Below are 13,937 nucleotides of genomic sequence, written 5' to 3'. Positions count from 1 at the left end.
CCTGTGTATAACTCAGATGCTTGTTAAATCTATCGCATCATGAAGGAAATCTGACATGCTCAACCCAGAACAATCGACCAATCTTCCCTCCTGATCCATTCCTCCAAACTAGTCATGGGACAATCAATTCCTGCCTAAAGGAAGTCAGCATTAAACCCACACATCCAAGGATAGACAACATGTCTCACCCTTCGTATATCCTCCGCCGTCAACAAGCTCCCATCACCCCCATCATACCCCGGATCCGTCGAATAGGAGAACATATCCCCAACCTCGCGGCCAAACTCCAGCTCGGGCGCTTTTGCAATGAGCTCCTCAAGCGTGATCTGCCGATACCGCGCCGCCACCGCGTTCACCTCGCCCCAAATCCTCATATACTTCGCCCAACTGCACCTCGTCCCACAGGCCATATAACTCCTCCCGGGCGGCATCCGGGCAACCGCATACACAAACCCACCTAGATCAGTTTGCACATCGAGATGGGGCACCACCGCATCCGGGGCGGTGGTGAAGGTCATCTCAAACACATCCTCCCCGTCCTCCGTCTTGCCCTAAACACCCGAGTCAGCCAACTCCTTACCTCCTGACGCCCCGACCCAACGCAACACCGAGCTCTCCCCAGAAGGGAACAACACACCTTCCCAAAATACGCCCCGGGAACCAGCTTATAACTCGAGGTAAAGTACCCCGTCTGCACGCACGACATCTTCGCCGCCAGCGCCGGATACCTCTCGCGTACATAATCAGGGAACACCTCCGCCTTGGCATCGAAATGGTACAGTTCGCGAAACTGGCCCCGGCTGCATCGCGTCGCGTGGCTCAGCGTCGAGACAATGAACCCGTTCGCAGCGAGCGAGTCCACCGTCTGCGCCGCCGCATCGGCGATGCTCTGCCCCTGCTGCCGCTCCACCCGGTAGGCGTGCTCGCGGGGCGAGATGCCGGCGGCGGCGGCCTGCTGGCGGCCGGCCGGGCTGGAGAAGGGTTCCCAATAGTTGGTGACGCTGAAGATGATGTTTGCGCCTTGGAAGGCCGGGAGTAAACTGGCGGGGTCGTTGAGGTCGGCGGGGATGAGCTCCACGCCATGCTGGGTGAGGGTCTGCGCGGTCGGGCTGTGCGGGTCGCGGGTGAGGCCCCGGACGTGGAAGGTTGGGTCCTGTAGGAAGCGGCGGGCGACGGAGGCGCCCTGGTTGCCGGTTATGCCGATGATGCAGATTGTTTTGGTGGGTGGCATCTCTACTTTGCTTTTCGGGTGTTTAGGTCGAGGGTTGTTGTTGATGAGTTGGTTTAAGGTGTTGTTGGTGGGGTTGATAGGTTCTTACCCCGCTTTTGCTAGTCGCACGATATCTTTCTGGCAATGTTCGATCTCTTCCTTTTACTCGTATGTGACTGTCGAGATTAACCTAGTTGGAAGTATGGATGTTCTGTACCCTCCTATTGTGAGGAAGTAACTTCCTTACTACTTTACTTTTCCTTGTTTTGCTATCTCTGAGAACGCCGAGAGAGGTTTCGCCGGGAGACTTCAGGCATCATCATCCTGATCAATTTTCACCTGCTCCCGAAAGTCTCACGTAAGACGGTGACAGGGTTCATGGCAGGGCTCATGAAATCCTGCTGTTAATAATGAGACTAGCAAGGACAAAGAGCTGGTTACCGCTTTCAGTCGAAGTTTTAACTGATGCCTAGCTTCCCATCGCAATAAAGCTGTTTGTAGCCCGCAACATTCCAACACCAGACAGCAGCACCCGCAAACACTGCCCTCTACGCACACCTGACCATTACAATGAGTTCTCCAATTCAAAAGGACGCATTCTGGGGCCCGCCAACGTCCCATGCAAAGTAAGCCTCGCCCCAAGTACACACCCATTCCGACCTCATTCTCCGCCGTACCAAGCTAACAATCTTCATCCAGTTTCTGCGAAGCGGTATCTACCCCCCACACGCACCAACACCTCCGTCTACAAAGACAATAAGCTCTAACCTCTGTAGCCAGGACTATACCATAACCCGCTACATCGCCGAATTCATCAACACCCTGACCAACCTCACCTACAGTAACCCCCACACCCTCGCGACCCTCTCCCCAAACGGCAACAGCAAAACCTAATTCCAGTCCAGTTCTCTACGCCATCCACGGCCTCCGCCATCTCCCCCACCACCTCTCTCCCTCACTTTCGCGCCGTATTCCATACTACGGCCTCGTCGGCGTAGGCCTCTGCTCCGCCGGCTTCCACCTGAGCCTCAAGTATCACACGCAGATGAGTGCGTCTCCTTCCCCCATCCCTTTCTAGTTCACATGTTTAACCTATTCGCGCAACACTGACCACCGCCCCCCTATTGCCGGGCCAAAATAGTGGACGACCTCTCCATGCTCCTCACCACCACCCCGCTCCTCCACCGCGTGCTGACAATCAACACCAGCGCACAGACCTCGTCGCGCGTGGCGCTGGCGCTGGGAGCCGCGCTGCTGGGCCTCGCGACCATGCACGTAGTGACGGACGAGCTGGTCCTCCACGCAGTGGGCTTCGTGGGCAGTGTGACGGTCATCGGGGTGCGGACGATGCAGTTGATCCAGCAGCGGACGAGCCGGGGGTCCGTTGCAAGGAAGGAGTTGTGGGCGTTGGTGCGGTTTGGGGCTGGTCGGTCTAATCCCTTTCCTGTTATCTGCTAAGTAACAAGTATAATGATGATTTCTGGGGCAGTGATATTCAATGTGGGGTATGTCGTCTGGCTGGTGGATGGGTGGGCGTGTTCGGTTTTGCGGAGGTGGAGGGCGGCGGTGGGGGTGCCGTGGGCGTTTGGGTTGGAGTTACATGGGTGGTCAGTCACTTCCCTCATTGTCTATCCCGCAGATACGAGTGGGTTTGCGTGATGGGGGTTGATGCTAAGCATGGCGGTATTTAGGTGGCATATCTTCACCGGGGTGGGCGCTTACACCTTCATTGCGGTGATTGACCACCTCGTCTCTGACGCGGAGCATACGGAGCTGCAGAGGTCGGTGGCGTGGCCGTTGAGTTGGATGGTCAGCAGGACAGCAGAAGCCAAGGTGAAGGAGTGAGGGTTACTGTCCCAACACATTGAGTTGTACCTCGTTTTGTGGACTGTGGTATGCCTCGATATGAGTAATCCGACGGCATTTCCTCTCCACATCCTGGCCCCACCTCCCACATTTGCTGACCCCACCCTTCCTCCACATGCACAATTTGTACTCATCCGAGTACATGAAATCCAGCTTCATCGCCCCGTGGCTATCCTGCTCTGGGCATTGGTAATTTCAAGACAAACGAGATAATCGAGTCCGCGGGGCCCCAGACAGAACTCCGCAAAGCTTGTCTCCGTGCCAAAGAATGCTCGCAACAGTGTAGACGTGTAAGAACCGCGCTCGGACGAGACGCAAGCCAGACGTTGATCGCCACCAAAGTTTACCGTCGGTAAACAGCCCGGTCCCGCATGGCAAATAGGAACATGGCGAAAACAAATGCGGGGCCTCGAAGGCTAAGCAGGGAATCCCCATCTTTCTTCCCTTTTTTCGAATTTCCTATTTCTTGTCCGCTTTCCCCTCTGGCCGAGTCTTTCTTACTTTTCTCTTTGTTGCATAGCAGAGAGCTTGAGAAAGGTTGACTGAATCCACACCATGTCCTTCCAACTGCACAGTGCCCCGCCCTTCCGGGCCGAACACATGGGTTCCCTGCTCCGGCCCCAGAACCTGCTGGAGGTGCGCGAGAGGATCCGCGACACGGGCGTGTCCGAGGAGGAGGCGGGGTTGCACGCGGTCGAGAAGCAGACGGTCGGGGAGGTGGTCCAGCTGCAGCGGGACTTGGGCTACAAGGCTGTCACCTCGGGCGAGTTCAACCGGACGCGGTTCTGGGGGCAGATGTGGGATGAGTTTGAGGGTATGCCTGCATCATCGGACGAACCGAGAACGACGGGCTGACTGAACGCTGCAGGAACCGTCCGTCTGCAGGACGCCGAGGCCTCGATGTTCCGGCTGTACCACCCGGACGTGGTCAGCCTGATCGAGAAGGACCGCAAGGTGATGCCGGGCGACTCGGTGATCGCCGGCTCCAAACTGTCGTGGAGCGCGGAGAAGTCCGTGTCGAACCTGCACGAGCTGCGGCTGGTGCAGCAGGCCCTGCCCGAGAGCGAGTGGGGCACCATCAAGCTGACGATGATCACGCCCGCTTGGTTCCACATGCGCTACAAGCAGGGCAAGGCCTACAGCCCGGCGGCGTACGCCACCGACGCCGAGTACTTCCGCGACGTGGCCCAGGTGTACCGCGCGGAGCTGGCGGCGCTGTACGCGGCGGGGCTGCGCAACGTGCAGTTCGACGACCCCGGGATGGCCTACTTCTGCTCGACGGCCTTCCGCCAGGGCTGGGAGGCTGACCCGGACAACCTCGGCACCGTCGAGGACCTGCTGGATGCCTACATCCAGCTGTACAACGACTGCCTCCGCGACCTGCCCGCCGACTTCCACACGGGCATCCACCTGTGCCGCGGCAACTTCATCGGCGGCCGCCACTTCGCCGAGGGCTCCTACGACATCATCGCCCAGAAGCTCTTCCAGGACCTCAACGTCCACACCTTCTACCTCGAGTACGACAATGAGCGCTCCGGCGGCTTCGAGCCCCTCCGCTTCCTGCCCACGAACAAGAACGTCGTCGTCGGCATCATCAGCACCAAGCTCCGCGCCCTCGAGGACAAGGAGGCCATGAAGGAGCGCGTCTACCGCGCCGCCGAGTTCGTGAGTGCCGGCAGCGGCGAGTCCCGCGAGGAGGCCCTCCGCCGCATCTGCGTCAGCCCGCAGTGCGGGTTTAGCACCCACGAGAGCGGCTACCCGCTGAGCCTCGAGGATGAGAAGAAGAAGCTGGGCTTGGTTCGCGAGATCGCGGACGAGATCTGGGGCCAGCCTTAGGTCAGTATGGCTTGGGTGGTATGACGACGGGGTGGGCAGGAGTTAAAGGGATATTTTTCTGGGCATTTCAACAGCGAACGGAAATTGTGACGATGTGACACGAGATATGTATTCAACAGACGTAATCAGAATGACTGCGGGCGGCATGTACATAGCGCTTTTGGGGGGAGGGGGGGGCTGAGCCGACCTTGGATGATTAATTCAATGCAACAATTGATGTTTGACACTTTCTCAGCGCAGTTAGAGTTGGAGTTGGTGAATCCAGAAGCTGCTATTGTGGACGTTGGCCTTGAATTCAGCAAGTCTCCTAAGCTCGTCATCAAAGTTGAGATGATGAACTCCGTGAGGGATTAGGACTAGCGCTTGGTCGCTTCATCCGTTCCGACTGAGTGACGTTGCGTCCAGAAGAGCTACTCTACCAATGTACGAAGTAAACGTGTGTCATGGGATGCTGATCGCGGGTCGTTAGGGTCGGGTAAGCGGCCAAGCACTGGAGACGGTGTGTACAGCTGTGCCGGTGAAGTACTCGCCCCTGAAGCTAGCGGCAACTGCAACAACGGTTTATGGATGTGTAAGCGGAAGCACCCAAGGGCCAGAACCCAGGGATGTGGTGGTCTGTGGCACCAGCCAGGGTCAAAAGGGTCAACAGCCAAGATCTGCAATCTAGTCCAAACAGCCTCACCCTACTGCTCAGCCCTAGATTGATGCTTTTTGCTACGCCTTTGTCGTGATTCAAGACGTGCTTTTGGACATTGTATGGTAGGTCGACGTGAAAGGTCAGCAATCGTGATACCATGTCAGTTGGTGAATGCAGTTTTGCTTGAGGGATGGAAATAAGGTGAAACATCCCGATGCGAGCCTTAGGCCGCGTGGACGGAACCACCAATCAGCGGTGGCCGACCCTCTGATCTGCAAAAGGGCCACGCCAGCTTCTCCCGCCACGCATCAAATCAGGTTTCATCCAGACTGCCTACTGTTCCACTCGCTAAAGCTCCTACCTCCTCCTTCCTACCTCCTCTCTACGCCCATTTCCCTATTCCATTGGTTTTCCCGACTATTTCCCGTCCCCTCCTCGCACGGGAAATCCAGGGTCACCTTGGCGATTGCGACTAGGCGCCGGGTATGTGATGAAGGCCCTGAAGGGTCTTCTGTGGGCAACTCCTGCAAGCTCAAGCCCTATCTTTGCTCGTGATTCACACTCAATGCGGTGTCGAAGAGCATGCCAAGGACTCAGAGAAAGATCTCGCCCGCGTCAGCATCTTGCCGCAGTGGCTCCTGCCATCTGTCATCCTGAGACGCAAGCCTCCCCAGTCTTTTGTTTGGCACTGTCACTGCATCACATTTCCGTTGTTGATCCGTGGCTTGTTCGGCGTGCCTTTAGCAGACGTCAATGGCCTCTAGGTTCGATCCTTGCTGGAAATAGTAACGTGGAGCCTAAGCACACAAGCTCGAGTCTGCAGGACTAGGTTGAGGGCTAGGGTGAGTCAATTCCAAGGTCCTTCCAGCTTGCCGCTGGGGTGGGACGTGTAGACATCACATCCCCACCGATTCGGAACAGCCACAACCCCCGTGGTCTGTACTCGAGTGAATGGATGATCGCACCTCCATCCAGCCACCATCATTGGGCAGAGATTATCAAACCAGGCTGATCTCCTCCACCGACGATCTGAACCCATAGGAACCATCGGCAAGCATGTCCGTCTCGAGTCATAGCGATACTCGGAGGCTTCATTGTGCTGGGCCTGCAAACACTCCCTAGTCACATAGAATAGCTTCTTGTCAAGCACGCAATTGATTTGGAGTACAAGCCACAAGGGAAAGATAAAAAGAAAGTGCGAAGCAAAGGTGAAACAGCGGGTATCCTGTGACGACACGTGGATTCAGCCACCATCACTTGTCATTTTCCCTTTTCTTCTCTTTTCCGCGTCAACTCCTGCATGACTGCATGGCTCACAGACCAAATCTCTGTAACCTCAGCCCTGTCTCGAGGGATTAGACTCACTCGCACTGACCCAGGTCCACTAGCATGCTTCAACATTATTAGTCGAGTGCGGGTCCAGCGCCAGCCGTGATCGATCCACCCTCGGGGTCTCTGGGTCCAGAATAGCCTGATGATTTATCGCGAACAGTCGACGTCTCAGAATTCTGCCACCCGAAGTCGGCGGCTCACGAACATGACGAGTATCGGGATCAGCATGTACGCATGTATCAAAGAGGGCGTCGGTATGAAGACGTCGTGCTATAAAACCTCACCTCAATCCATCCAGTTCACCTTTGGAAATCAAGCAGCTCAGTTGATCTGAACGCCCATTACCTGTCCTTTCCAACGAAAAAACCTTCAAATCTACATTCCTTCTACTTTCTTACTTTTTAATCGTCCTTCACTTTGCCCTCCCACCCATTCACTCAATCTACAAGATGAAGCTCTCCGCATTCGCCATTGCCTGTATCCTGGGCTACACCTCCGCCCTGCCCGTCTTCGGCGAACAGGCTCCCACACAAACTGGTGTTCAGCCCACCGGCACTGCGGCCTTTCAGAACCCTCCGCCGTCTGGCTCTGCTGGACCTGCTCCCTCCGGTGGCCCTGGTGGCTTCGGTCAACATGGTGGACACGGTGGTTCTGGAGACGCTCCCGCTGGCGGTCAGGCATTCCCCTCTGTGACTTTCGCCGGTGCTGCTCCTTCCGGGGGTCCTGAGGACCACCAGAAGCGTCAGGTCGAGATCCCGGCCTCCTTCACCGAAGGTGGCTCTGCTCCCACCGCTGCTCCTTCTGGTGGCTTTGGGGGCGCTTCTCCCTCCGGCTCGTTTGGAGGCACTGTTCCCTCCGGATTTCCCAACGGTCCCTCTCCCTCTGGCGGATTTGGTGGTCAGGGTGGCGCTTCTCCATCTGGCTTCCCCGGTGGTGCTTATCCCTCTGGATTCCCAGGCGGTGCCTCTCCCTCTGGCTTCCCCGGCGGTGCTTCTCCCTCTGGCTTCCCCGGCGGTGCCTCTCCCTCTGGCTTCCCCGAGGGTGCTTCCCCCTCCGGCTCCCCTCAGCAGGGTCACGGCTCGCACGGCCACCACGGCGGCCACAGCGGCCACAAGCAAGGCCAGTCCTCACACAGCGCTTCCTCTGAATCCGAGCAGAAGGTCGAGCGCCGCCAGTTTGAGCAGAACCAGGGTTCCTCCTCCGAGGGATCCTCCCACGAGGGCGGACATGGCGGACAGGGCCACGAGGGTGGCTCTTCCGGCTCCAGCGGCAGCTCTTCCGAAGGCCCCTCTCCCTCCGGCACCGTTGGTGGCTCTTTCCCCTCCGGCTCCTTCGGCGGCCAGGGCGCTTCTCCCTCTGGCTTTGCTAGCGGTGGCTCTTCTGGCTTCGGAGGTCAGGGTGCCTCCCCGTCCGGTTTCCCGGGTGGCGCTTCTCCTTCCGGCTCTGTTGGTGGGCAAGGTCCCTCGCCCTCCGGTTCTTTCAGTGGCCAGGGCCCGTCTCCTTCTGGCTCCTTCGGTGGTGCCGGGGCTGAGCCCTCGGGCGCTCCTTCCGGCGCTGCCCCCACCGGTGCCTCCGGCTCTTTCTAGGCTTGTGCTGCAAGAATCTGTTGCTCGGACTGGATGTACACTCCTTTGACTGTTTGATGTGTATGTTGTGACTCGCCCTATAAGCAATGCTCTTCGAGGAACCAAGAAGGCATGTGGTGGAAGCTTTCGTTGAGTACGAACCGTGGTCTTCGCATGCGATTTGAGGTCAGGGAACTGTCTCGGTGGCGAATGATGTACAGTACAACACTTAGGCAGCTTGAATCAGATTATTCTGGCAATTGATTGGAGGGCATGACCCTTGCATTTATACTCTAGCTGAACTTAATGTCATGTTGAGCCTGTCCGGCATCCAATGCGAATTCATTGGGATACACGAGTTCAACCGTTCCTTCTCCACCAACGCAGCCCACCTACTCCCAACAACATCCCCAAGCCAACCCCCCTCACCCCAGATAATACCCCTAATTCTTCACAACAACCCCCTCCCGCTCGACCTCCTCACCTAAATTCCCACGCCCCTCCCCATCCAAAAACCCATCCCCAACCCCCACCCCCAAACGAGCCCTACTCCCCTCCTCCCCCTCCAGACTCCCAGCCACATGTTTCGCCCTACAGACAGCAAAATCAGCATGAACCTCTACCCATCCCACCCTCTTTATCCAATGGCAAAAGAGCAAACTCACCTCTCCTCCCACCCCTGCAACCACGCTGTGGCGACCGTCACCACAATCAACAGTCCCGAAATAACCGTGGCCGCCACAAACCCGCTCCGGTACCGCGGCGCATCGACCTGCTGCCACACGACGAGCGGCAGCCACGCCTGGAACACGTAGGCCATCTCGTTCATGCTCCCGACCACGAGGGCGCGCTCCTCGTTGTCGGCCGTGCAGATCTCATGGGCCCAGCTGTGTCTTTCATCAGCTTGTCCTATCCGATGCCCGTCAAAACAATCAAGATGAACCCGAACGAGGGAATGGGAGAGGGGGTTTTAGGGCAAGGCAGAAGAAAGGGACAGGGGGCGAAGGCGATGAACGTACGCCATGCACAACCCGCTCAGCCCGAACCCCGCGCCGGACAGGATGTAGCAGGTCCATTTCCAGCCCACCGGGATGTCCCAGATCGCGAGGGAGATGTAGCAGGTTATGTTGATGCACTTGCGGGGGGTGGTTAGCGTTTGCTTGGATGTGGGCTGGGAAGGGGTGTGGGGTGGGGTGGGGGTCATACTCCGCCGAAGATGATCCACGGCCAGCGTTTGCCTCGGAGGATGGTATCGGATGTCCCTGCGCTTCTCTGAGTATGATCTTTGTATTATGTCCCGAGTAGTGGATGGGTGGACCTACACGCGTAGATGAGGGTTGTGACCACCTGCACTGCCGAGGTGAGAGTCGGGTAGGCGTTGATCTGGTCGATCGTGTACTTGGGGTGCGTGGAGGCTTTGAGGAATCTGTCCCCTATCAGGACTGTCTTTCGCCACGCTGCGTGGAGGAAAGAGGTGGGCCGAGGGTGGGGCGATACGTACTGCTGGAAGACAGGCTGCGCGCCCGCTGCCCCGTTGTTGAACGTGCTGTCATCGGATTATATTATCCCATCAGCTATCCCCAATTCAATACCATTTGATGGATGAGTAAGGGAACGCACATGTAAACCAAAGTCAGCATGTATATATGCCACGAGCCGAAGATCTTCTTCAGCTTGGCTTTTGTATAAGGCTGCCGGTTCTGGCGGCCTTCGAGCTGCATCCGTTTCTGCGCGAGCTTCACCTCCTATCCTACAAGTATCAGTTTGCAATGTTCACCCGTCCAATGGAGTACAGTAAATGATAAGAAAAGGAGGGTGTCTCTCACCTCGCGAGACAAATACCACGGCTCCGAAATCTCCGGCACGTCCGGCAGGACGAAAAACCCGCCCAGCGCGACGGGGAGGGAGATGATCCCGTCGACGAGGAAAAGCCTGTTTTCCTCGTAAGTTTATACTTTCCAACCTCTTGTCAACGTGACGAGGATGGGTAAATGGGGATATACCACTGCCACCCCTTAAACCCACCTCTCCCGCCCAGCCGATACACCCCCGCCATCAGGTACCCCGAGAACATACTCCCGATCCCGCTGCTCGTGTGGAAGATGCAGGATCGCTTCGCGAGCTCGTCCTTGCGGTACCAGCAGCCGATTATGTATTGCATCCCTGGGTAGAAGGAGCTTTCGGCTAGGCCTTTTTGCCATTCCGTTGGGGTTAGATGGACTACGCGGGGGGGGAAAGGGAGGGGGTAACGTGCCGATGAAGAAGCGCAGGACGTAGAAGTGCGTTGGGGTTTTGGCCCGGGAGAGGGTGAAGGTTAGGATTGTCCAGAGGAGCTGACGTGTTGTTAGAGCTGCGGTGGGTGATGAATGATGGGTAGGGCAGGGCAAACCTCCATGGCGGGGATCCAGTAGCGAGGGCGCACCCGTGTGAGAAACATGTTACTCGGGATCTCGCCAATGACATAGCCCACCGTCCAGCAGGCTTGCATATAGTTGAGTTGGTTGCCATATAGCCCGAGGTCTTCTTTCCTGGTGGGAGTTAGTCGGGTTGGAGAACGGGGTGTGGATGTTTCGGGTTGTGTACGAACATCCCGGAGACGAAGGCATTGTTGATGTTCACTTGGTCGAGGTATTTGATGAAGTATCCTGGAAATTGACAAGGTCAATTAGAATGATAAGTATGGTTGGATATGTCCTAGGAAGCCCACCGAGAGATGCAAAAGTCAATATCGCCGTGTCAAGCTTGAAGAGAAGTCGACGCTCCTCGGGCGACTTGTCGAAGGTATCCCAGATGTAACTGACCCATTTGCGCTTGGGTGCTTTTTGGACAATGGGTTCAGATGAGGAGACAGCGCTCTCGTCTACTACAGCTGGTGAGGGAGCCATTGCAGCTGTCGTCTTGGTCTGAGTATCCCTAGCCGCGAGCTTCAAAAGAAATAAGAGGTATGGACGCCTCTTGCATGATATGACACTTCATCCTTATGAGGTCATGGACTACTGCGAAGAGAACGTATGGCCGATTCTTCTTCGGTTGAACGTGACTGACCGTACAACCTCATCCAGCAGAGCTCTACCCCTCTCGCAACGATCTCGGAGCTGAGACAATACAACACTACGGAATCATCATTACTTACCCCACTTACGCCATTCGTGCATGAGAATGTCAGCCTGTAAGCGCTCAGGTATCTCGGAGATAAGAAATTCGTGCTTCCTGATGATCATGCGGGAGGTCTAAAGCGTGAGGGGAAAACATGGATCACTGGTTGTCATTGCATGGTGGGAGCTCGTCATCGACAATGCAGATGATGTGCCTTGGCCAACAGTTGGTCCCGGCGTAGACCCTACTTCGGCTGTATGCGCTAGGCTGTATGCTCTATTTCCCCCAATATCTCAGGTTCCAGCCTAATGACAGGAATCCACTGCTCGCCAACGCCACTATCTCGTTTCGCGCTCCCTCCGCCAATTAACCCCTTAAATCGTTCGCGCTGGATCGCCTTGGCTGCATGCCAGGTCTCCGTATGGCCGTCAATAACAGGTAATCCGCGCTTCTCTCTATACTTATTGATCCAGGCCATCAGATCGTCCACATATACCTCCTCGACATCCTTGAGCGAATGAAAGGTCTTGCCACTGCCTTTCGTTCTGATCTTCTCGGCATACTCCGCCCGCATGGCATCCTCTGACGGAACTTGAGCGATCCCCGCGAACACGTTCGCGACGACGATTGCCTGGAACTCGAACAGGGTGAAGGTTGCTGTATAGTAGGGGACGCCCACGAAAGCGAGAGTGGGATCCGGGATGTAGAAGATATCTTTGTGTAGGTTGTGCACCTGCGTTCCGTCGGTGACAAGAATCGTCTCATTCGCTTTCTCGGCTGCTGTCGCATCGTCGTGAAGTTCCGGCAGGAAGGGCAAAGTGATATGGTAGCCGGTGCATATGATCACATCATCGATCTCGCAGAGCTTTTGGCCGGATTTGAGATGGATGTTCAGCGGGAGCGCTTGGTCGTCGGAAACTGTTCCGTTCTTGTTGGTGATCTCGAAGCGCTCCACCTCGCCAACTCTGGCCGCGTTGTCAGGAAGGATGCTGGATGGCAGATCGAATATGCCATTCCGCGTGCTTTGGTAGACCCGCTTAGCGAACGGGCCGATCTCTTTGGCTACGTCGGTGGATGATACTCCGCCTCCGATAAGTAGAACGTTCTGGTGCAACGGTTACTTCTGTTCGTCTCAACTTTCAGGGACCGAAATTCATACCTTGTCCTTGTATGCGTCAGGCTTGCGATAGCCTTTTGAATGAATGATCCGGGTGGGCCATCTCATCTTCGTGTCCGAAAGCCCGGGAATATCCGGTACGCGGGGCGCATGGTAGTGACCGGAAGCCACGATGACCGCATCGAATGTCTAGTAAAATACATCAGCATCACAGTCTTCCACGCCCTTTCATAAGTCCTACAGCTGTCTCCTCGTGTTCTTCCAAGATCTTCGATTCTCCGTCTTCTCGCAGAGTCGACCAGGTGACATGCCATTTATGCCCGTCTTTTTTGACGCTGGTCACGCGCGCACCATAGATAGTGACTCCATCGGCTCCGGCCTTTCTAGATGTGTCCTGAATATACTCCTTCATGACTGTGTGACTGACGAACTCCGGCGTACCCTCTGGCCAGGCATTGAGCTTCACGCGCATCAACGTCGTTTCAACATTGTTCTTTAGACCGACATAGCAAGGCCTATCTCCGTCAACACCGACACAGCTACAGCACGAATGGCAACGCCTACCCAGGAGGAGCATGCTTCAGCGGCAGCGAGTCTTCATCGGGCTTTTCGCCCTCCCTGTGCCGCTCGGATGTGGATGGCTTCATAGCCGGGTAGTTCGGTTCGAGGGGTTTCCGCTCGTCGTAGAGCCTATGCTTCTGGTTAACACGACTCTGTGCTCACAAGAACGCTGGATACGACATACCACACACCACCAGCGGCATGATTCCGCTCAAAGACGGTGACATTGATGCCCGCAGCAAGTAAATGGCCGGCGGACGTGACGCCGCTGATGCCGGCTCCGATGACGGCGACGTGTTGGATCTGACGGGTCATGGTGCTGTCGAGAGCGAAAGGCCCAGGTTTGCGTAAATTTCACCACCCTCTCGAGCGATGGCCGTATACCAAGTCATTAAGAGTACGGTTCGTGGGCCCATATCGCTAACGCTATCTCAGGCGCATAAGGTGTAATAGTCCCACTCACTGGACCGAAGCGAAGGTCCAAATTATCCTGGGTCCGAATATCGCTCGAACGTCAGATCCCCGGTCCGCGATGGTAGAATTGACCAACCGGATCATGATACAGGATACATGACAAATGCAGTATGATGAGGCCATCGTATCCCTGCATGGTGATTCCTAAGCTAACTGCCGAGTGGAGACCTGTGCGTGTTGGAAGGTTCGGTTTGAAAAGATAAGGACCGACCCAAATGAGGGGAAGAGGACGAAAAAGAGGGG

The 13,937-nt window shown here is 56.3% G+C and overlaps 5 protein-coding genes across 5 annotated transcripts; 3 read left to right on the top strand and 2 right to left on the bottom strand.

The window, feature by feature from the left end:
• BO95DRAFT_438333 (NAD(P)-binding protein) lies at positions 1 to 1,476 on the bottom strand. The gene is made up of 3 exons (XM_025585486.1): positions 638 to 1,476; positions 189 to 551; positions 1 to 134 (listed from the first exon to the last, which is right to left on the bottom strand). Exons 1-3 carry the CDS (start codon positions 1,229 to 1,231, stop codon positions 60 to 62), a joined length of 1,032 nt encoding a protein of 343 aa, XP_025447023.1. The 5' UTR covers positions 1,232 to 1,476; the 3' UTR covers positions 1 to 59.
• A 30-nt stretch (positions 1,477 to 1,506) lies between these two features.
• BO95DRAFT_156379 (ceramidase) lies at positions 1,507 to 3,343 on the top strand. Its single transcript, XM_025580687.1, has 7 exons — positions 1,507 to 1,836; positions 1,910 to 1,922; positions 1,991 to 2,051; positions 2,116 to 2,259; positions 2,352 to 2,636; positions 2,700 to 2,817; positions 2,902 to 3,343. Exons 1-7 carry the CDS (start codon positions 1,781 to 1,783, stop codon positions 3,053 to 3,055), a joined length of 831 nt encoding a protein of 276 aa, XP_025447022.1. The 5' UTR covers positions 1,507 to 1,780; the 3' UTR covers positions 3,056 to 3,343.
• On the top strand, positions 3,344 to 4,975 carry BO95DRAFT_156338 (cobalamin-independent methionine synthase II family protein). Its single transcript, XM_025580686.1, has 2 exons — positions 3,344 to 3,890; positions 3,945 to 4,975. Exons 1-2 carry the CDS (start codon positions 3,632 to 3,634, stop codon positions 4,910 to 4,912), a joined length of 1,227 nt encoding a protein of 408 aa, XP_025447021.1. The 5' UTR covers positions 3,344 to 3,631; the 3' UTR covers positions 4,913 to 4,975.
• Positions 4,976 to 7,049: 2,074 nt separating this feature from the next.
• BO95DRAFT_438328 (uncharacterized protein) lies at positions 7,050 to 8,539 on the top strand. The gene has a single exon (XM_025585485.1). It carries the CDS (start codon positions 7,331 to 7,333, stop codon positions 8,465 to 8,467), a length of 1,137 nt encoding a protein of 378 aa, XP_025447020.1. The 5' UTR covers positions 7,050 to 7,330; the 3' UTR covers positions 8,468 to 8,539.
• A 568-nt stretch (positions 8,540 to 9,107) lies between these two features.
• BO95DRAFT_449351 (putative FAD dependent oxidoreductase) lies at positions 9,108 to 13,535 on the bottom strand (the record flags this gene model as incomplete). The annotated part of the gene is made up of 16 exons (XM_025587944.1): positions 9,108 to 9,333; positions 9,466 to 9,581; positions 9,653 to 9,708; positions 9,769 to 9,992; positions 10,067 to 10,191; positions 10,273 to 10,378; positions 10,450 to 10,636; positions 10,701 to 10,779; positions 10,836 to 10,974; positions 11,034 to 11,091; positions 11,154 to 11,349; positions 11,856 to 12,647; positions 12,702 to 12,848; positions 12,901 to 13,174; positions 13,224 to 13,349; positions 13,405 to 13,535. The coding sequence occupies 16 exons, from the start codon at positions 13,533 to 13,535 to the stop codon at positions 9,108 to 9,110; spliced, it is 2,982 nt and encodes a 993-aa protein (XP_025447019.1).
• Positions 13,536 to 13,937: the final 402 nt, after the last annotated feature.

The sequence above is a fragment of the Aspergillus brunneoviolaceus genome, assembly GCF_003184695.1.
Source record: "Aspergillus brunneoviolaceus CBS 621.78 unplaced genomic scaffold BO95scaffold_4, whole genome shotgun sequence".
NCBI lineage: Eukaryota > Fungi > Ascomycota > Eurotiomycetes > Eurotiales > Aspergillaceae > Aspergillus > Aspergillus brunneoviolaceus.
This window is presented reverse-complemented; position numbering and strand designations above follow the sequence as displayed.